Source organism: Oxyura jamaicensis, chromosome 15 (assembly GCF_011077185.1).
Source record: "Oxyura jamaicensis isolate SHBP4307 breed ruddy duck chromosome 15, BPBGC_Ojam_1.0, whole genome shotgun sequence".
NCBI classification, from domain to species: domain Eukaryota; kingdom Metazoa; phylum Chordata; class Aves; order Anseriformes; family Anatidae; genus Oxyura; species Oxyura jamaicensis.
In genome coordinates this window covers 5,261,334-5,282,675 of record NC_048907.1, presented here as the reverse complement: position 1 = coordinate 5,282,675, position 21,342 = coordinate 5,261,334, and the positions used below count along the sequence as shown (strand labels likewise).

The following is a 21,342-nucleotide window of genomic DNA, read 5'->3' as shown; positions in this document are numbered from 1 at the left end:
TAAGAACATGCAAAGGAGCAGCAGCCTTTTAATTACACACCAGAATTTGATTCCATGTAGCTCCTTTCATACTTGAGTTCCTTCTGAGTGCTTTTTCAGTAACTCATTCCTCCAGCACAGCGGCTGCAGGCTGTGTGCGTGCCACTACTCAGCCCTGGACACGGCGCTTCTCCGATGTTCCCCCTTAGGGAAACGCGGAGCAAACCCCGTGAGCCCTGCACGGGAGCCGGAGGGAGCTGGAGGACTTTTACCTGCCACGTCGTGAAGCCAGAAGGCCTGGCAGCTCTGCTAGGGGAGCACCCAAGCGGCGTTTCCAGCGATCGATTCTTCCTAACGAACATCCTCTCCTTTTCCCTTTGTAACAGCTCTTAAACAGCCCAAAAGCCCAAAGGGAAAGCAGAGCAGAGGGGTGTCCGGATATTTGTGGTGGTTCTGTAATTGTCCCTCTAGTAGGTCCTGAATTACTCAGCTCAAGGAAATGGGGTCCAGAGGCGGTTACGAGACGGCGTCAAGCTGGGCTGTGCTGGAAGGAGACGCAGAGACGTGGCTCAGATGCTGCCGAGCGGAGGCCGGTGCTCTGGGCTCGCTCACGTGCAGGGGCCCGAGAGGTTTTATGGCAGCTTCAGAGCTGCCCGCAGCCAGGTTCCGTGGCTTGGCATCGTGTGGGAATTGCTAGAGAATTACACGGAGCTACCTTTTGTGCCTCAAAAGCAAAACCAGCGATTTAGGCTCCGAGTGGAACAAGGAACGTGAGCAAATGCAGCTCCTGCTCGTGCGGCGCCCGCAGACGGGTGCGTTCGCTGCGAGGAGCCGCAGTTGCTCCTGGGGGAGGTTTCTGTAAAGGACACGCGGGCGATGCTCCCGCGGGCCATCCCGTGCCCTTACAGGGTGCTGCAGCCAGGGCGTGTGAAGTTTCTGGTTTGCAATATTTTAAATTATTTTTATTGTTATTACAATTCAACTCCGTTCTTTGTTAAACAGGGAATCCGCCAGCGCTAGAGCAGGATGCAGAACCAGAAATGGAGCCTTTAAACAGAGCCACCTCTGTACAAACCTTTATCTCTTGCTGACCCCACACCATAAGGAAATGCCATCTCTCAGGCAGAGGGATAACAGATTCCCATCTCTTCATTTTACACACGTACCACAGGCATTGGAGCTCAGATTGTTGCATTTCGGGATCGAAGACTGCCGTACTCTTCAACTTCCAATTTTTTTTAAATGCTGCTAAAGTTTTATCTTACTATTTAACAAACGTTTTTTAAGCTGATTTCCCACAGTTGTTATGAAATGATTTTTACCTTGCAGTGGCAACAGGTGATGCATTTGACTGTACTTTTTTTTGGTGGAATTTGTATTAAAATGACACCTGAAGTCTTGATTAATAACTTCAAGAACATTAAATGTTTTAAAACAGGCAAGCCTATGAGAGCAGAGAGCTGTTTAGCAGCAGCACAAAGTGTTAGACCCTAGTGCTTATTTGTTTGTAACAGCATTTATTCTGCTGTAGCCTCAGAGTGAATATTTAGATCTTAATAAATTTGTCATTTCCTACACGGTGGCAATTTGACAGTCCCTGGTGTTTTCTGTATTGGCGCACTTGCAGGGCTCCCACTACGTGGGGTTTATTCCTAGGCAAATTATAGCTCACGTATTAGGAAAAAAGTGATTTCCAGTGTTCAAATAAATACCTGAAATCCATGGGAAGAGGTGGATGTGAAATCCCTGACTGGCAGCAAGCGCAGAAGATGTCACTGCCTGCCAAGGCCCAGTACTGTGGGGACGGCCCTTAAGGAGAAGGGAGGATCCTGATGATTTTCCAGCAGCTCCGTGAGCGATTCTAGTGCTGGTTAAACATGGTGGCTTTTGTCTGTTGTATTATTTGGTGCTAACTCATCACGTTCTCAGCCCTTTCTGCCCTCCCTACATGCATCTGAGGCCTTCGTGCAGCTTAGAGCCACGTGTTGTTCCCGTTCTAGTTCTTCCACAGCACAAGCGAGGCTTCCTTCTTGGACACCAAACAGCGGCGGTAATGGAGGAGATGTTCCCAGCCCAAGTATTATTTATTCACCTAGGTACACACAAAGCAGACGCGGAGGAGCGATGTAGTGAGAAGCCCTTTGGTGCTGGTCTGGCTGTCACCTGTGTGACTCGAGGGAAGCTCCCGTGGCTCAGCGCTGCGCTTGGCCCCGTGCGGGGACAGACGCAGCCCCCGGGCGCTCCTTCCCCGTCCCCCACAGACCTCTGCCCTGCGACTGCTCCCCAGGACCTCTCTGCCCGTGCTCCCCGGAGGTGGCCTTGGGTCCTCTGCATCTCTGGGCTTTGGCTTCTGCAGAACGTTGGTAACTTGTGCTCAGCAATCAGCTCCCTTCCGCTCTCTTCCCACTCGGTACCCTGGCTGCTGGTGGCGCTTTGCAGCTACGTTTTCCCATTGTCTTTCCCATTGTTTCTCTTCTGTTATTATCAACTTTCTGATTAAACTTTTAGTCATCAGGGCAATACCCCCCACAGGCAGACTGACGTGCTGAGCATGAAGAGAAGCATGCAGTCAATACATCCAGATGTTTGCTTTGGTGGAGCATTACTGGATTTCAGTCTAAAACTTACGTCAGAATTTATGTCAGTAAATTGCAGCATCAGTATGACATACACATAGGAAATGAATAAGCTTTCTAGAGGTCAAAAGTGTTTTTTTCTTTAATTTTGGTACCAACTTGTGCACTGTTGATATAATTTAAATGATGTAATTGAAATGATCTCCTCCCCAGGATGTTTGTAGAGCGGTTTTGCACTGCAGCGTTGGTGTTGATGCTGACTGCTTATGAAGCTGCAAACACCAAATTACCGTACTGTGCGTTTGAAATGCGAGCAAGAACGTCTCTCTTGCCCACCGTCGGGCAGTGGAGCGGAGTTAGCAGGGATGAGGTGCCCAGCATTACCCATGAAGGTAAAGCCACTACATCAGGTTATTTTAAAGTAAAGCAAAGCTTGCTTGGGACAAAGTACAATGTAAAGGGAAAAATCAAAGCACAAGCTGGACTAATCAATGACCAGCTCGCTTAACAATAGCCTTAGCGAGGTGAGATTAGGAGAATGGAAACGACTTCCCACTAAGTCATTTGTATGATGGGAGATACCATCTGCTGCACGTGGAGCCACGTCTGCGCCACCAAGGTGGGCAGCAGGGGCTGCCCTGGCAGAAACACCATCCCTGGCAGGTGCTGGGGTGGAAGAGCAGAGTACTGGAAAGCAAGATAGTGAACAAGAAAAAAAAATGGTGGCTTTCTGTATTTAATCAGCTGCAAATATTTTTCACTTTGATTTTGGTTGCTTGTCTTTAAAAAGAAGACCAGTTAGTACTTGAAGAGCTGCTGCTTCAAGGCATGATCTGCATTTGATAATGATTTGATCACACAGTATTTGTCTAAAACACGGTAAGAACATTTCAGCATCTCCGACTGAATTTCACTGGTTGCATCCACATTAGCAAGTAATTCAGTGCAAAAGCAGTGGATTTCAGCCTGGAGCAGAGGGTGCGGTTGTGGGTTTAGTTCACAAGGATTTGGTCTGGCCCCTGGGTGGAATATCCTCACCATACCTGTAATTTGTGGCTGGCTGAGGTGTCTGCTTTGGGATCGCAGCCAACCTGCTGTTTCAGCTGGGGGTTGGAGTGTGCTCAGTGCCAGAACAGAGCTTTCAACTTCCTTCCCAAAGGAACACAGTTTGCATGTGGTAAAACAGCTTGGCAAACCCAGCCAAAGCGCGGCAAGCGGGGGCGCTACAGGAATTTATTTCAAAGCTGCGCCCCTGGACCAAACACTCAGGTGTAGACCCAGCCGCTGCCACTCTGAAGATGGAAATGTCTGTATCCATCAGTTCACCACGGCCAGTTCAGCCTGCCCCGAATGCCCCCTGCACTTTGCAGTGGCAAGGCTGGCATGGCTTTCCAGTTACCTGTGCTGAGTCACAGCCTGCTGGTGCTGGGGGGGCTGCCGTACACCAGAGAGCTGTCCATGAGCGATTCCTCAGCGTCGTAGCTGCTGTTCTTGAACTCCGTGGCCACAGGGCACAGTTCCTGGTTGCACCACCTGAACAGAGAATGCAAACAGTTATCTGAGCCCCGTTAAACAGACGATGCTGGTCTCAACTTGAGGCCTTCCCAGTTTGGATCCTTCCCATCGCTGTACTATGGAGATTGCCCATGGCAGGGAAAAGCAGCACCGTTGCTGGTAACCAGCCAGCATGCTGTTTGTCTCCATCCAGGAGATGGAGGTTGGATCTCACCATGGCAGACGTTCAGGTCGCTCAGAGAGGCAGAGCAATGCACAAGAAATGGTCTGGAATGGTTTGGGATAGGGGAGGTTTTTGCTTACCTTCGAGCAGCAGAGACATCTGCAGCGGAAGCGTCGGGCCGAGATGCATGTTCAATTAAAAGAGCTCCTGTGGAACAATGTGAGATGTAAGTAATCCTGGGCTCCAGCTGAAGCAGCAAAGGCTCATGGAAGGAGGGTGGTGGTTACTGCTCAGCAGCACTTGTCAGGCTGAGCTGCCTCCATTCGAAAGGTGGGGACCGAGCTTTCTTTAAAACTCTGAGTGTGTGAAGCCACAACACTCTAGGACCGATTCCCAGCCCTTTCCCGGTCTGAAATTCATCATTTCTGTCTTTCCCACTACCTGCATAGATCCTTGCTAGGGAGTAAGAGAAGTCTCTTGCAGCCAGCTCCATGGTCACTGCCTCCTTTGAACCAGCTCCTTGAATGAACTGGGTGAGGCGGCTGATGGCATCCTGCATCTGCTTCACAGCAGGTTCCAGTTTTGCAGTGCTCGAAGCCAGCTCAAGTTTTTTCTGCAAAGAAAACAATCACAGGAAAAATTACAGCATATTTCCCTTCTGCAAGGAAACGAGGCTGGTGAAACCCCAAGCACGCCCAGTGGGATACTAATAAAAGGCTTAAATTGAGGTGGCTGCAGCTCACACTGCCATAGGTGGAGTGGCCAGAGCCCCGCTCGGCAGGAAAGGGGATGCTGCCAAAAGGAAGCTCAGAGCCTTGCCCTGAGAATGGAGAGTTCCTCCGAGCCAGGCCCAGCCATTCCAGCCTTCCAGCTGCATGTGGGGACCAGCTGACATCCCCACTTCTAATTGCACACCTGTATCAGGTTATTAATGTGTGGGCTATTATCAGGTGGGTATTATTGGGTAAATTATGTGTGACCTCTCCTCTTTTTATATTTTCACTCCCACTAAGATGCTAGAGCCGTGTCCAGACAGGAAAATCCAGATTAAAAGGAGCTTTTCCCTGCAAGTCCTGTCTGTGAACCAGTCTGGCTCCCTTCTGGCGGACCCAGCACCACCCTCCTGTGGCTGGGCTAAGCTGCTGTTTCCCCAGCATCCCACGTACCTTGTGAAAGCACACGTGAGTGTCTGCCGAGAGAATCTAAAACAGTCGTTCTTTCACAAGACATGCCCACGGCTGCCTGGATGTGTCCAGCAGAGGCTAGCCCTAAACCTGTTTCCCGTGTAGCAGTGCTGAGCCCTCATGAGCCCAAAAAAGAGCGTGCCTTGGGCTTGGGGCTGCCAGCCTTGGGTGAAAGCCCGGTCTCGCTGAAGCCACGCAGGCTGAAAAGCAGCCAGCTCACACCCACGCAGCGGCCATAAACCTCCGGCCCCTGCACCTCTCAGGGCCACGAGTGTTTGGTGGGGCAGGCACCCGCCTGCGGGCAGCACCGGCGTCCTGGTGAGCTCAGCCCCGCAGCCGGCTGTGCTGCCCTGGCACCTCCACAGCGTTCAGGTGTCTTGCTGCAGGAAGGCTGAAGGTTCACCTGGAGCAGGACTGCCTGCGTATCTAAGGAGCAGGTGCTAAGGGGGTGCTTTGTGTTAGTTAGTCTCATTTGTAGGCTGTTTATGAGCCTGTAAGGAGCTGCAGCACAGAACTAATTTCTGATTTTTTAGTACTTAAGTGAATGTGCAGCTCCCCTTGCGAGGACGTGAAGGTACAGCTTATTTGCACCGTAGGACTCTGCCCACACAAGCTGCACCCAGCTTTGCTTTCTGTAACACGGCTGTGTGTGACACCTTCTGCCCAACCATTGCCCTGTATTTTCTGACTATTAATACAAGAAAAACACAGTCCTCAATAGTTGCTATTCTGTGCTCCAGGCAAAGCGGCACACAAATACTCACAGCATATGCTGCACGAATACAAAAACATCATCAGTAAAGCGGTTGGGTCCGATGCCAAGATAAAGTCCAAAGAACCCTCCAAACCCACAGAATGCTAATAAGATGTTTTAAAAGCAGCTCGGAGCTTGTTGCCAGCAAGGATCAAAGACCCCAAAGGCATAAACATCTTCCCAGCAGCTTGGGTGGAAGCCAACATCACACAGGCAAAGCACAGCAACCACATACGTGCTTCCACCAGCAGCCGCGTGCTAGCGGCCAGGGTGTACAAACAGCTACATCCTACACTGCTTGGTTTGTGAGGTTTAAAGACCTGGCAGCGTGGACCAGGAATATAAAGCATCGTTTTAACCTTAGAAGAAAAAAAAAAAAACAACAACCAAACAACAACAACACATCGCATTCTCTTTGCTCTCCAGTAATTCACACTTTTTTTTTTTTCAGATCACTCTTTTTTCTCCTAACCAAAAGCACTGAATCTTCTGAAAGATTGAGCTGGGTTTTTGCACATCCTCCGCTGCCTTTGAGAGTGAGAGACTAGACAGAGAGCTGCTTCAGGGCTGATGTCTGAGGCAGAAGCAAATTCTGTCTTGCTCTCCTGCGTGTTGATCTGCTGCAGCGCCTGTAGGGCATAGCTGAGGGGAGGCACGGGCACGCAGCCCCCGTGTGCTTCTACGGTTCTTTCCTGACTGCAGCCAGCAGAGAGAAAGAACTTCAGAGTGCCAATATGTCTGGCTCCTTCGGGTTATCGCTGAGGAATGTTTAAGCTGCCCCTCGTTTCTTTGCTCTCACTACCAAGCAAGATGGTCAGAACAGGTTTTACTTGGAGAATAATCACCAATGCTTAAAGACACAGCAGCAGGGAGAACATCCAAAACGGGGCTAGAAGCACAAGTCTCATATCATTGTTTTGAGCAAATATGTAGTCTCACTTTAATAACCTACATTTATTTCCTGCTGTGCTAAAATTGTGGTTATGGTCTGAAAAGGACCCAAAAACACTACCACGTGACTCAGATTGCATGTCCGATTTACAGATAGAGTTTCAGCCCCACGCAGTCATTGCTGATGCATCAGGCAGTTAATTCTGAGCTCTGCAAGATGCCTGCAGGACTGGCAATTCAGAATGAACTGTGATGTGACCAAATTTAATCTAAAATTATTAAAATGCAATAATCAAAGAATTCCCCAGTGCTATTTTAGCGTCACTTCTCAGACTGTAATAGAATTCTAGAGTACAGCCAATGCTCTGGCTCAAATTCCAGCTAATAAAATCTTAGGATAACATAAAATGACTCCCCCCACGCAGTATCCACCTGAAACACCCTGAGACCTTGCAGACCAATTTCCTCTGGGCAGGGTGGTTTGTAACAAGCTTACCCTAAAAATTCAGATTCTCATAATTACGCTGTGCAAAAATGAAAAAGGACTCTGCTCTTCCCTTTTCCTGTAGGTAATTACAACATTGGATTCCTTCAGAGAACAGCTACGCTGTACTAAGTACTAATGCCACTTTCTCCAAAGAAGCCTCTGTCACTGGGCACAAATTCTGCAAACTGAGAACCTTGAGGGACAAACATAAAAGGAATTGTACTGAGGTTTGTGTGCATCAATAAAAAGAAAATGGATTGGAACAGTAAAAGTCCCTTTATGAAGGGCTAAATGATTTCCTCACTAGATGGGTATGGGAAGGATGTTTCAAAACAAGCCAGACTCCCAGAGACCAGAAGAATTTGGACACCTGGAGCTCAAAATGAGGTCGTTTATCACCTGAGAATGATATCCTGATTCTGGTGTGGCTCAGCATGGTGCTGCCTGATGCTGCAGAGGCACCATGCAGAAATACCTCCCAGCTGGTGCCTCCAGTGCCTGGCTGCTGATGGCGAGGGGGAAGGTTTCTGATGTGCCCAGGTTACGTTTGCCACATATGATCTACCACATCCAGAACCAGGGCATCGCACGGCTCTCTGAGCCCCAGCCACTTCAGGTCACTCTGTTGCCACGCTCCGTGGAAGTGGAGGCAGCCCAAGGGTGACATGAACAGAAAATGCAGCGGCATTAATGGTATTTGAGGAACTTTAGTCAGTGCTCACTTCTCCACCCCGTGGTCTCATACATAGTGTGACTTGTTGGAGCACCAGAGCAATGATGAGCTTGCTAATTAATAAGTCTCAATACTTGGTGTTACTGCTGTGCAGTTACTTGCTCTGAATCATGTTGCTGAGTTCTTTAGTGCTTCTCTGCTTATCCAGTTAAGGACCCTCTCAGCTGGTGCACTAGGACTGCAGTATGGCACCTTAGTGGGGAATTGGTTTAAGTCAGTGTAAGCAGAAGCCTGAGAAGGCCGTCTTCTTTCCAAGTTATTTTTAGAGCCTACCACCCCCTCCTTCCCTTCTCTACTCCATTACTTTCAGTGTCAGATTAAACTGCTTTTTACCAACAGCTGGACCAGTTGGCTTTTTAATTAGTGGGTACGCTCATTAGTCCTGCTTATGAGCAGATTTGGCTTTCAGGTTTGGTAGTCAAATTGCTTGAGGTACTTTTCCTGTAACAAAAGTTGCGTGAGAGGATGGTGAGAGGACATCTCTGGAGGTCAGAGAGGTGGTCTGTGCAGAATACAGCTAAGCTGTGGGTGTGAAATGTAACACAAGTTGCCAGCTGCAGCCACTGGAGAGAAGGGGTCAGGCTCTTGTTAGTGTGTTTTTGAAGGATCTGATGGATGGATAGGATAGGATAATCTGCTGGATACACCAGAGACCCCAACAGGAGTTTTATATTTGTTTTGTTTTATAAAATCTACTTATTAAGGAAAAAAAAATTGTCAATGCTGAAGGGAGTGAAGCGGCCCAGACCTCTCACTTCTCATGGGGAGAATATGAGAAAGTGAAGGCTACATGGAGTGAAATCCAGCAGCTCATGATTCCCTCACTGTACCTGTGCTCATACAGTTCTGAATTGCTCTATCTCCATTAAAAATCTAATTCCTGAGGGAACACCCTCTGATATGGTGATCATGCCTTCCAGCCTCATTCCTGTGGCCCCTTATGGGATGTAACAAGCCAGATGATGCTCATTTACCTTCAGGAAATTCTGAGCTTCTTTGAACGCTCCATGACTGCCTGTTATCTGGGCACCTTTAAAAGAGCAGCCTGTAGGTAAAGACAGAGAACTGCAAAGCTGAAGAGGCAGCAAAGGAATTCCTTTGGCTCTTTCCTTCTTTTCAGTGGGAATAAGAATAGAAAGTCATGCTGCAGTAGGTAGCCCTAGTGAAAGTTTAATATTCAGTAGTCTTGTGGTGGTTTTGCAGTTAAAGAAAAACAAACAAAAAAAAGCTACATTATTTTGACTCTATCACATTAAAAAGACACTTAGATTGGTACCTGTCATGAAGAACACTGACAATGCAAATCTCTTTACTATAGAAATAAAATTACCTGCCTTTTTTTTTCCCCAGCACACAAGGATCCCCAAACAAACACTGCCTGCATCCTGCTTTTGTAAGCACTATTTAAAGAGCAGAATTGCAAAACACCTTCTGAACACTTGTCTAAAGCTTTGAATTTGGTCATATTCTCCACCAGTCTCAGCCAGGAGCACTAACACCAAATAAGACTCGGACAAATCAGGCTTACTTGTGCTTTGACAAGGGCTCACCTGCACTGTGGAGAAGAACACAGCTATCACCCGTCCTTGACTCTTGGTGAGGGATCTTAGGACATCAAGTGACAGGATATTTGTTGTTCCCTCCCATATAGACAGCACCTGGTGGTAGGAGAGACCGTGTAAGAGCAAGAAGGAGCCTTTTGGAGCAACTGCAGTAAATAAGGGGGAACATGAGCCAATGAAGATCTGGGGCAGAGTTAAGGGATTATCAAGGAAACCTCCAAAGATTTCTTGCTTCACCACAAGTGGGAAGAAGCACTGGTGATGAGAGCGAGGGGCCTGGCTACATTACTGAACCAGGAAACAATCCCCAGCACCAGGAACAGATCGTGTCCCCTCCCTGGTGCTGACGGGGCTCAGCAGGAAGGCAGCTAGAAAGAGCTGCAACACCCGCAGTGAGGCTGGGGAAGAGTGTGTTTTCCTTTGAGCGTGTCTTTAGGAGGCAACCATGAGGGACTATGCAGGGGACTATGCAGGGGACAACGAGCTTTTTCTGCTGCTTTCTTACCAGAGTATCACGAACTATGACGGGCAAGCCTGTATCCTCCATGTAACCTTGTCCTCCAAAACACTCCATTGCCTCAATAACAGTGGCAGAAGCCTGCAAAATGCGGAGAGTTGATATAATACATGTTGCACAAAGGGAAGGAGTGGCTGGAAACCTCCTACATCACACAGCAGTTCCTGCTGGGAGGGGACTGACTGGATCCCACTGCCTTGCTGAAGCAGGTTGCTCATTCATAGAATCACAGAATGGTTTGGGTTGGAAGGGTCCTTAAAGATTGCCCAACTCCATCCCCCTGCCATGGGCAGGAACACCTCTCAGGTGCTCGTTACATGAAGGGAGGCACAGCCTGGGGAGTAAAGAGTGATCAGCACTGAGTGGGGACTTACAGGAGCAGTCAGACCCAGGGAGAAGATCCAGGGAGAATCTGTCTCACTGTCTCTAGGTAAGGATAGACCTGTGGTTTTCTTGGTACATAGAAGAAAGTGTCTCTGTTTCAGGAGAGTCTTACTATCTCCTTGCCAATTGTGTGTAAGTTTCTTTGTATTTAAGCTGGGGGCATTAGGAGGGGGACAGACCCCTGAAGTTAAGGCTGATACTGTTAGCACTGCTACCTCTCTTCTATTTATTCTTAACTAGGAGAAAGATGTTTCCTGTGGCTCAGTGTCCCACCTTAGTCTTGGAGCACAGGGAGTTTCTCCTAAAGCCTCAGCAGCATTCCTCTGTGGCGCGTGGCGTACTTCACGGAGCGTCTGCTCTATCTGCTGACACCAGAGGACTGATCTGTGCCTTGCTTGCCAGGCAGCTGGCAAGCTGGCATGCTGAGTCCTTCCTGAGAGCTGAGGGATGAGTCCCCCTCTTACAAAGTCCAGCGTCAGCACAGAGCAGTAATTGCGGGGTAGCTATCATGCTGCAGGCCCTGCAGATAGAGGTCTCTGCCTGTACCCCATGCTATCGCTGCCCTTCTCGTTGGCTGTGCTAATTCTGCCTCTTTCCAGCTCCATGGCTGCTAACGTGCCAGCAGCCCCACTCAGGGCTAATCAAACTGGTTGCTCCATACCTGCTTCCCAGTGTATAGTTTGGCGACGGGTACAAGCAGTCTCAAGAGAAGCTGGTCTTGCTCACTCGCCATGTTGGTTTCTGCAAGTCCAAGCAGCCGAGCGATCTCCATGAGCAGAAGAAAAGCCCCTCGTGTCTGCACCTGCATGCGGAGAAGTGGGGAGCTTCATTGGCATGGGTCTTGAACTGTGATTCCAGCCTGATTTGCTGAGGTGCCATGAGACTATCTGGAAGGGATGCACAGTGCTTGAACCTGAGCAAAATGCAACCCCCCGTACAAAACCACAGCTTCAGAGACAAAGACCACAGATCAGCAAGGCACAAGGCATGAAATATGAGAAGCAATCTGGAGCTGCCTCTCTTGTACACTGCAATCTACTATGAGAAAAGAGACAATGCCATTTCATTAAGCCTAATGGGAGCCTTATCAAAGCTCCTCTCAGGTATCCAGATCATAAATCCATTCTTTTCAAGGATAAAGGACGTGAGACTGCACATCTGATGGTCAGCCTCCAAGCACCAGATCTGCAAGGTCTTTGACAGATTTCTTGCTGAGCCTCTTGCTTCCCTGACAAGTCGCAATTTGGACAGCACTGAGCTATGAACTTTGTAGCCTCTGTGTGTAATGATGGACTACAATGGATTTTGCCTTTCTTTCAGAGGTAGAGTTCTGCCCATGGACTGCCACAGGCTACGAGATGCTGGAGCTTGAAGTTATGCTTGACACTTCCTGGGGTGACACCACTTTCCCTATTCCCCCACCCTGCAAGAGGAGTTTTAAATGCTCGTTTAAATATTTGCATGAACCTATTGTAGCCCAAGGATAAGAATCCGCGTTACACCAGTTAAAAGAAGAAATAGTGCCTGGATGGATGAGAGGAGGAGAACTGTGTGCCTTCTTTTTGAAGTTTTGGTAGTGGGAGGAAGCCACCCATGTCCTGTGGGTTTAGTGGGCTGCTATGGCTCAGTGTTGAGGCAAAGCTGAGACATTCTGCAGAGAGCTGAGGCCGTGAAATTCCTCTCAAAGCCCAGAGCCAGAATGCCAATTCATACTGCTCACTCTTCCATTGTCTAGCCATTATTTCTTTAGATGGTATTTATGTCTAGATGCTGTATTCAGGCTCAGTGTCTTGTGGTCAGCACTGTGCAGTATACCATGGAGACAAATTTGTCCCAGAACTGAAAGTTCATGGATCCCCCCCAGGAATTCATCAAGCCCACTGAGAATAGCCTATCTCCTGCTGCAAGAGCTACCAGGAGAGTTGGATGAGTGTGCACCAGCCTTGGAAAACAGTCTGATAACTGCAGTTCAGGAGACTGTGGTGTCATGCTTGTGGTCTGATGCAAACGACTAAATTTAGAGGCCGTGACATAGTGGATGCATGCATGAACTTTAGCACTCCTGTCAGAACAGCTCCCAGGCAATCGTAATTTAGGATAACCTGGAGTCCAGCAGAGAACTCAGGTCCAAAATCAGATCCAATCCCACTAGACTACGACAATTCCCTTGCTGGAAGAGCCTGCTACATTTGACTTGCGCACAGAGGCAGGCTGGCTGTGCCCATAAGCGGCTGAGGATCCCTGCCCTCTCTCCTGACCAGCAGAATCAGCTCAGCTCCTGGAAGCCTTACCTCCATCCGGGCTATTGTCTGCATGTGGAGGGGATGGTCTTTGAGGAGCTTCCCGAAGACAACCCGCTTAAGGGCGTACTCCCTGCTCAGACTGATCATCCTAGAGAGAACGCAGCCAAGGAAAGGAGTTAGACCAGCAGCCTTCCTTCTAAGCCTCCCCTTATGGCCATCCCCACTGGGTGAACCCTGCTCGGCTGCAGCACACCAGCCTAGGTCACCCACAGGTGACCTAGCACTGCTGGCTCCCTGCCCCGTGCCCACAAAGGCACGACGTGACAAGCGACTGCAGTGCTAAGCACGGCAATCTCCCCTTATCCTGACACGCTGCTCCTCCAGCCCTGGGAGCCAGGTCCAGGCTGCCTTCACCTTCTCATGGAAGCTACCGCACCAATGACGTTGTGGATCCGAGATATGTTCAGCATGTTGGAGATGGAGGCCACTCCACGACCTTCTGCAGAGATCTGAAACCATGGAGGAACAAAGGTCAATGTCAGCCTGTGGCACAGCCTGGGAAGCTGAAGCATGTCTATCTTAGGGACACTCGTGTCAGCAGGCAGACAGGTACAGGACGGCCACTTCACCTCTCTCTGTTCTCCAGCACCAGAAAGATCTGCTTGCGTTAAAAAACAGCTGTCTTATTTTAGCCAAGTCTGTGGCATGATTGGAGAGGTGCCTTTGGAGACTGCATCAACACAATCAGTTCTGGTCACTGGCTGCTTGTTCCCACCTGCATGCCACACAGAACTGCCCCTCAGCTGGGTCAGTGCAGCTGGATTAGGGAAATGACCAACTTAGAATTACTTTTTCCCCTTCTCCTGAGCTCTGTTCCATACGGGGCCCTGTTGGGGAAGGGTTCTGTGGAACAAGCAGCCAGTTACAGACATGGATGAGAGGAAATTCTTCAGCTGCACACCCCCATGAGCAGTCTGCCATGCCAAGCCTGCCCAGCCCCAAGAGGAGGGGGAAATGTTGCCTTACACACCAGCTCTGCTTCAGCTCCATCCAGCCATAGCTCTGCTGTTGCCATCTGCCGCGTGCCCAACTTGTCTTTCAGCCTTTGCACTCGGATATTGTTCAGCTTCTTGTCTTCATCTCGAACCTTCAGGAAGAACAGCGACAGGCCACTGGAACCCTGGGGCCATTAAAAAGGCACACAAGGAGGACTATGTCACAATTTAAAAAGGAAAGTAAAAAGTTCCCCTGCTCCTTCAGCGCATTCCACCGCAGAACAGACCTGTTTTACATGTCCTTCAGCATCTGCTATCCTGGCCAGGGTTAATGTCACATCAGAATCAGCAGCTGATGTAAACCATTTAAAACCATACAGACGATATGTGCCATCTGGCTGCTTTCTGGCCACTGTTTCCGTGCCATTAGCTGCAAGAAAGGAACAGAAGATCTTGGCTTTATAGGAACTTCTGTATCAATCGATGCTGATTGTCAGTTTAAGCAGCAGCTCTTTTTAAGTCACCTCTTGCTATCCGGATGAAATATGGATTAGCTGCTAATCTCTTTCACTGACAGTGGTTAAGAAATGCAGCTAGAGTTAAATACTAGAAAGGAAATATGGAAATATGCCCTGTTTAGCTGCAAGCCTTTCCAGCAATTGCTCCAGGCTAACAATGGTAAGGGCAGCGTTTTGTAAGCAGAATGCACTGTGGTTTACAATCCAACGCCTCAATTTCTTTAGGAGCTACCATAGCCAAGAACAACAAAGGGTGCCAAGGAATCATGAATCCTACAATGATGCTCATCTCTGCAGCGTTCCCTCCACAGTTGACTCTTTCACTTCTCCCACCAGGAAACCAACTGCAGTTTCATCCCATGCAGGTGACTCCCTTTCCACATTTCTGTCTGCAATGGAGTTCTGAGGTTTCCTAGCCCATTGTGCTATTCCTATCATTTGCCAAGGACCAAAGCTGAAGATCAGTCCCAGCTGGGATGGGCCTGATTGCCTTGCCCAAGGTTTAGATTATACAGCTGGATGTCAGTGTGTTATCTGAGCAAGGATCAAATCTCTGTACCTGCATGCCATGTGCTGTGTACATCAGTGGACAGAAGCTGGACGTTTTGTTGGTAAAGGACACAGCTATGCAGATGATTTAGATGACTTCTGCTGAAGATTCGTAAACCAGCCACCTGGCTTTGAAAGCTCCCTACACCCTTCACTTTCTCAGTTCTCACTAACATGCCAGCTGCTGCTGCAGTTGCTTCCCACTCAGTACACGTACCAACGTCAGAGCCTCCCCTGCGCTCGGTCATCCACTGTCCAGAGGTCCAGAACTTCTTGGGGTCACGGGATGTTAGATGGTCAAAAGCATTTTTCAGTGATGCAGGAATACCTAGTGACTGTTTTGGGAGAGGCAAAAGAAATGAAGAAGGTCATACCAAAGCGGATGAAATTAGACAGTTGCCTTAACTAACACTGGTGTCTCCTACAAGTATCCCTGCAAGGCTCAGAATGGATGGTACACAAGCAGGAGAGTGGGACACCGAACGTCCTGCACTGTGCTGCCATGCATCTGCGGGTACTGCCAACAGTCTGTGAAACCTCCTGGCTTGTACGAGGCTGCTGGAACACTGTGTGAGCAGAAGGTGCAGGCTTGTGCTACAAAGGGCAACGCTGAGCAGCCCTACTGCCCCTGAGCTTCTGCAGCTGGACCCACAGCTTTCAAAACAGCACAATGCCAAGGTACAGGCATACAGTTGCGTACACTGGATGTCACCAGCACCCACAGAGCTGCAGGAAAAGGTAACTGCTTTGTGTTTTTTTCTTTTTATTGAATTGGAATGCCCAGAGCTAGCTACACAAGGCCTAGCTTTTCTCTGCACCCTACATAGCCAGTTACATAGTGCAAAGGGTCAGTAAAACGCAGAGCCAAATCTTCAGATGGGGAAGCCTTGCAAGGTTGGTTAATTTACACCAGGTATGGATCTGGCCCAATATGTTTAACAGCTGCTTCACAGAGGGGACAGGAAAGCAAGGCTTGCAGTTCCTTGTAGTTAATAATAAAAAAAAAGGTATGGAACAATAAGACACCTTTCCAATTGCCTGCAGTGCTACAGGTTTCATGTGCAGTAAAGGGCTCACTGTGCACAGTGTTGTATGTAAATATAAAAACCAGTCTGGGTGCACAGACTTTGCAGAGAAAGGAGAAAGCCAGGCAGTGGGAGACAGAGCTGAGTCACAGAGCAAGGAAGGGCCATGTCCAGAGCCAGATGGCAGATCAGCTCTCCTAGATCCTCGGCCAGTGCTCCTGGCTTTAGCCAGCGCTGCCAGGACGTGGGCTGTGTGTGTCCTCAGAGACCAGCTGAGCTCGTACCTCAATGACTTTGGCTGCTCCATCAGTCATGGCCAGCGGGCAGTTGAAACCTCCAGAGGTGGTTGAAAACAAGTACAGTTTGACAGCCTGGTGCACACGGCTAGGAAAGAAAGAGCGAAAACAGACAGGTTTTGTGGCAGTTCGGCAGCAGGAGGATAAAACATCTTGACTAGGAAAGGAGGGGAAAAATACAGCCCAGATGGGTTAGAATCAGCCTGTTCATTTCTAAGAGGGCAGAAACTGTTTCAGAGAGGAAGACAGAAGTGGAGCAGAAGTTTCTCAGTCCCAGAGGGACTGCCAGCGTGGGGCTGGATGGAAGGCATCGCTTGCCATCTGGTGCACATTAAGGGTACTTTTTTAAAAATAAGAAATCTGGGTCTATCTCCAGAGACCAGAATACAATTAAATTGCAAGTACAATTCCAGACCCTTGGCTTTGTTACAACTACTGCATATAAAGCTGGAGCAGCGCAGGGAAGTGCCAGGCCCCAGAATCAGGAAAGTGGCATCAAAGAATATTATGATCAACTGTAGGCCATTAGTTACAGCTTATCATTGCTGATGTGGAACATTACAGTGGACAGACACTGCTGTTCAGTACAGCAGTAGGTGTGCTTTTGTCCGTGCATCATCTGTTACCCATTATACAACAAGAAATTCAGTCCCACCAGATGCTGAATACACTCTGCAAAGAATAACCAGCAAGGCACCAAGTTGCTCCCATTCTCCCCCAGTTACCTCCAGTTGGAATATCTTCTCTCATAGGCCTCAGCAATCAGCCCCTCTTCTGCTGAAATCTCTTTCATCCTCTTCCAGGCCGAGCAGGTGATGATGTGATCCACCCGCTGCCCCCAGGCATCGTACTGCCGAAACACAGGGGGATTCAACTCGCATTCCCATCCCAGAGGTTTCACCTCGGTTAGCAGACGGTTTCCAAACCTCTCCAGGTCCTGACTCACCTCCTCCAGTACCTGTGAAGCAACAAGAGCCTTTAGGCACTCACCTGGAAGGAAAGGAGCCTCGGTCCTAATCAGAAAGGCAAAGGACTGGCCATATTGTTCTGGGTGCTAATGATCTCTTGCCACTTGGCTCATTGTACTCTGTAATGCAGCAGGACAGCTTGTCTCTTAGCTTCTGCTGGCACAGCTGTGCTCAGCTGTCACATTTTTTTTTTTCAAAATCATTTTTTCAAGTTACTTCTGGCAACATCTCTGGATTTTACACAAGACAGAAGAGCTTTTGTATCAGGGCTGAGAATCACACAGATGCACATGAACAAGGGGACTGGATGAGCTGATCTCCAGAGGTCCCTTCCGACCTCAGTAAATCACTCTGTGATTTACTGCTGGATGAGAGTGCTAGGGGAAAAGGTGCCAAAAACAGGAAGCCTTCATCTCTACAGGAAAACGTCTGCTGGGCTCAGTAGTTAACTCCTTACCAGGTTGGAAAAGGAGGGATAGCTCAATCCTTTGAGCTTCAGCCTCACACACAGGGTGTGTCTAGATTTAAATTGTCACTCTGCAGGCAGCTTCTTGCACATCTCTAGGTGAGGATTCATCTGCCCTCATTTCAGCCAGGCTTGGCTGACTTGGACAGAGTAGTCTGTCCATAGTTAATGGAGAGAAACCAGCACCTGCAGAGAAGTGATTCATTCCAAGCCTTAGATCCTTATTTTAAGGTGACAAGGATCTCCTGCAGGTGCTTGCTCCTCTTCACTGTCTGTGGCCAAAACTCAATGAACTTGCCTAGATGTAAATAGCCTGACTTACAGCTGGTTAAAACTAGGCCAAGTAGACCCAGCCCCTAGCACTGTTGGACTCTGGTTAGCAAAAATACGTCCAAGACTGTTACAGGGTGTCACAGGAGCACCCGATCAAGATTAACTTTGAACAGAGGAATATTTTTTGCTGTTCTCTGAAACCACAAGAGATGCTCATTTCCTCCCCGATATAGCAGTTGCGGAGGTGAATGCCATAGCTGCTCTGCCCAAATGGTGCAATTATAAAACACATTAATGTACTGCTGATGAAATACAAACCCTGCTTCCCCTCTGCATTGACTTTTCATTAAACTCCATCCCATATGATTGATTCTTTCATCGCTCTGCCTTTCAACGCATGTAATGAGGATCCAGCACACGCTGTCCAGTCGGTGCTCTGGAAGTCTCCGTCCTCGGACCAGGCAGTATTCTTTCAGGTGAATGCTGAAATACTCAGCCTCGGAAACCACAACATGAGCCAAAAGCCTGCATGAGCCCTGTCAAACTGGTAGAGCTTATGCGGCACTCCTGTTCTAGGCTCACCTGGGATGGGCATATGCCTCCAAGGCTTATCATATCTTAACAACAACTTGAAGGCTGTTTTACAAGCATAACCTAAGCATCCAAGGTACACAGATTTCACTAATCCCTGAAGCACAGGAACCTTTGAACTCTTTAGCTGGCATTTTTTTTGTGGGCAGAAGAGTAGTAGTTTTCCAAACAGGTCTCTTAGTCAGCATGCTACAGTGAGCTCACTACAACAGTCTCTTTACCTCCATATCCACATTTTCTAAAAAAGAAACAAAACCAAAAAAAAAAAAAAAAGTGCCTAGTTGCAAGCTCTTGCCCTGACCACACTTATAAACCACTGTGTTGCCCAAGTGAATGTGTTTATTTCCAAGGTAAGAGAACAAAATCAGAGTTCCTGCACTGGTGACTGCTGCATGTAACACACCGCAGCTGGGGCACTCCAAAACCACACGACAGGATACTGGGGAGGCAGCTGTAAACCGTGAGGTTCAAGGCTGACACCACTAATTTGCAGCATCTGCTGGTGGTCTCACTCACCCTAACCACTGCTTTGGTGTGCCAGGGATGAATATAGTGAAAACACACTAAGAGTGCAAACATACGATCCTCTATATTACAGGACTTATTTACAGAGGGATCAAAGACCGATAGATATCTCCACCACTGTGCTCAGAAAAAAAAAAGTGGATGCTTTCTTCTGTGTTCTCCTGAAATCACCTTCAAACAAAGAAACCTTTTGTTCCGTTCCAGGGAAATTTTTGTGTTCGCTGCTGAGCACAGGTGAATAGTACACCAGGAATCAACCTGCACTGTGGTGTCTGCTTCGGCGCGACACACAGAGCTGCAGCTGCTGCTGCTCCCCTGGACAGGAGGGTGCTCGTATGGAGAGCAGCCTCTCAGGCTGTGCACAAGCTGGTGCTGCTTCAGGCAGAGTGCAGAGACTCGGCTCTCCCTTTTAGCAGTGAGGCAACACTGCCCCGCTGGGACCATGCGCAGAAACGTAAGGGAGATTCTGATCATTTTCTGGTAGATTTTGCAGCCACTGTGTCTCTTAGGGGAAAGAGTGGAGAGCAGCTCTGGCCTTTTTAATTCTTCAGAAGATCTGAATCGTGCTTCTTGCAAAGGTGCAGATGAGGAGCAAGATCTTTGTGGTTGCCCAAAGGTATCGTCCTTTCCCTCACCTTCTCTTTTAGCAAGAAGGCCACAGTGGTGCGTAGGGAGGCCTCACTCCTTTCTCCCATGATGGCCGTGACAAAAGCAAGCTCCCAGTGCTGCCATCACACACTTATCACCCCAAGACTGCAACGCCTCACAGACCTGGAGACCAAGAGCATCACTGACAGCCAGGATCTGCCTCCGTTACTCACACGGTGGCTTTACAGGTACTGCTTCACAGCGAGAGGCCACACAGCTCCGTGAGATCTGGTCCTTGACGAGTGAGAAGCAGTTGCAGTCCTGGGGGTGAGGGCAGAGAGGAGCCGATGCAATGAGCCCCCGGGCTTCCTGCAGGCCCGAAGCTCACAGAATAGAAACCCACAGCGTGGGGTCTTGCTCTACCTCTCTGCACCCCTGCAGCTCTGCACAGAGCCATCACTCTGAAAACCAACTCAGAAAAGCCAGTGACTGTTGCTGAGAATAAACAACCCCCCAAGGGCCTTTCCATCCCCTTCTGCATTCAGCTGACAACAGCCTCATTCTTTTGGCAAGGAAGTTCCTCAAAAAAAAACCTCTTCCCTAGTGAGAGAGAAGTGGAAGAGAACAGCAGAATTTGGAAGCACCTCAGTTTTTCCCTTTCTCTGATTTTTTTTTTTTTTTTTTTTTTTTTTTTTTTTTTTTTTATGCTGGGTGACCAGGTAACAAATGCACACACTGACAATCTAACAACACTCCTTGCAACACCCAGGCCAGTCACAGGAGTCCACTAGGCTCTTTCTATTTCTGTTTATGTCCTGGGAGTATTTTTCACCCCTGCACTGATTCACATAAAACAAGTTGTATAGAATGTTGGTAAATTCCCCTCAGTTAAACAAAATGAAGGCACGAAAGGGCTCCGAGAAATGTTCAGTTCGTAGTCTTAAGCAGTCACCTAGCCAGAACTGTAGTGTGTACACACACAGAAACACAAACATGCACGTCAGACCTTGGGAGGAAGGTGTGCCTTCAGGTAACTCCGAAGCAAAGCATCTTCCAGATATTGGTTCCCCGTCTCGGGCCGCTCTTGGAAGAGGTTCTCAGTTTCTCTTCTTGCAACAGGCATTTCCAGATCTTCTAATACCTGGTTCTGCTGCATGTTGACCTGTTGCCCCTGCTCTGCTGTTGTGCTGAATCCTCTACAGCTCCAGGCTTGGCACCTCTCCCAGCCGTGACGCAGAGAGAGACCCAACTGCCACGGCTTGCAGGTAGCACTGGATCTCCACAAAGGCAAGCGACAGGCAAACATGGTTGTGCAAAGCCTTCAGCGTGTCACTCCGACAGCTGTCACCTTCAGACCCTTCCTAGGCTGGCACTAGCACCAGTCCTGTTTTGTTTTAACATTGTTAAGTTATTCTTGTAAATTAGTTATGTCTTTTCTCCTCCCTCGGGGAGGAGCTGTTTAGCAGCTGTTGTTGACTGAACTAGGGAAAAGGTCTTTGGAAAGAGATCAGAAAACAGCCTGGAAAAATACAGGTACTCAGAAAACACTGCAGCCTCCCC

The 21,342-nt window shown here is 48.7% G+C and overlaps 1 protein-coding gene across 6 annotated transcripts; it reads right to left on the bottom strand.

Moving 5' to 3' along the window:
- Window positions 1–401: 401 nt before the first annotated feature.
- LOC118174709 (acyl-CoA dehydrogenase family member 11-like) lies at window positions 402–21,216 on the bottom strand. Of its 6 annotated transcripts, none has more exons than XM_035340223.1 (15): window positions 20,789–21,216; window positions 17,097–17,329; window positions 16,360–16,459; window positions 15,268–15,385; window positions 14,271–14,413; window positions 14,019–14,168; window positions 13,403–13,497; window positions 13,037–13,136; window positions 11,407–11,547; window positions 10,350–10,442; window positions 9,833–9,940; window positions 4,675–4,846; window positions 4,374–4,440; window positions 3,955–4,088; window positions 402–702 (listed from the first exon to the last, which is right to left on the bottom strand). In XM_035340223.1, exons 1-14 carry the CDS (start codon window positions 21,086–21,088, stop codon window positions 3,965–3,967), a joined length of 1,944 nt encoding a protein of 647 aa, XP_035196114.1. In that variant the 5' UTR covers window positions 21,089–21,216; the 3' UTR covers window positions 402–702; window positions 3,955–3,964. The 6 variants fall into 6 exon arrangements, with proteins under 6 accessions (XP_035196114.1, XP_035196117.1, XP_035196116.1 ...); XM_035340226.1 differs by having other exon boundaries at window positions 402–699; XM_035340225.1 differs by lacking the exon at window positions 402–702 and adding an exon at window positions 2,045–2,189.
- Between the last annotated feature and the right edge of the window lie 126 nt (window positions 21,217–21,342).

Bases quoted from the DNA above. Each gene is read 5' to 3' on its own strand.
- LOC118174709 (XM_035340223.1), bottom strand. From the start codon at position 21,088: ATGTTTGCCTGTCGCTTGCCTTTGTGGAGATCCAGTGCTACCTGCAAG. The intron at 15,386-16,359 runs GTACGAGCTCAG...CTCCCAAAACAG, and splicing joins GAGCAGCCAAAGTCATTGAG to TCACTAGGTATTCCTGCATC. The intron at 13,498-14,018 runs GTGTGTAAGGCA...CCATGGTTTCAG, and splicing joins ATGGAGCTGAAGCAGAGCTG to ATCTCTGCAGAAGGTCGTGG.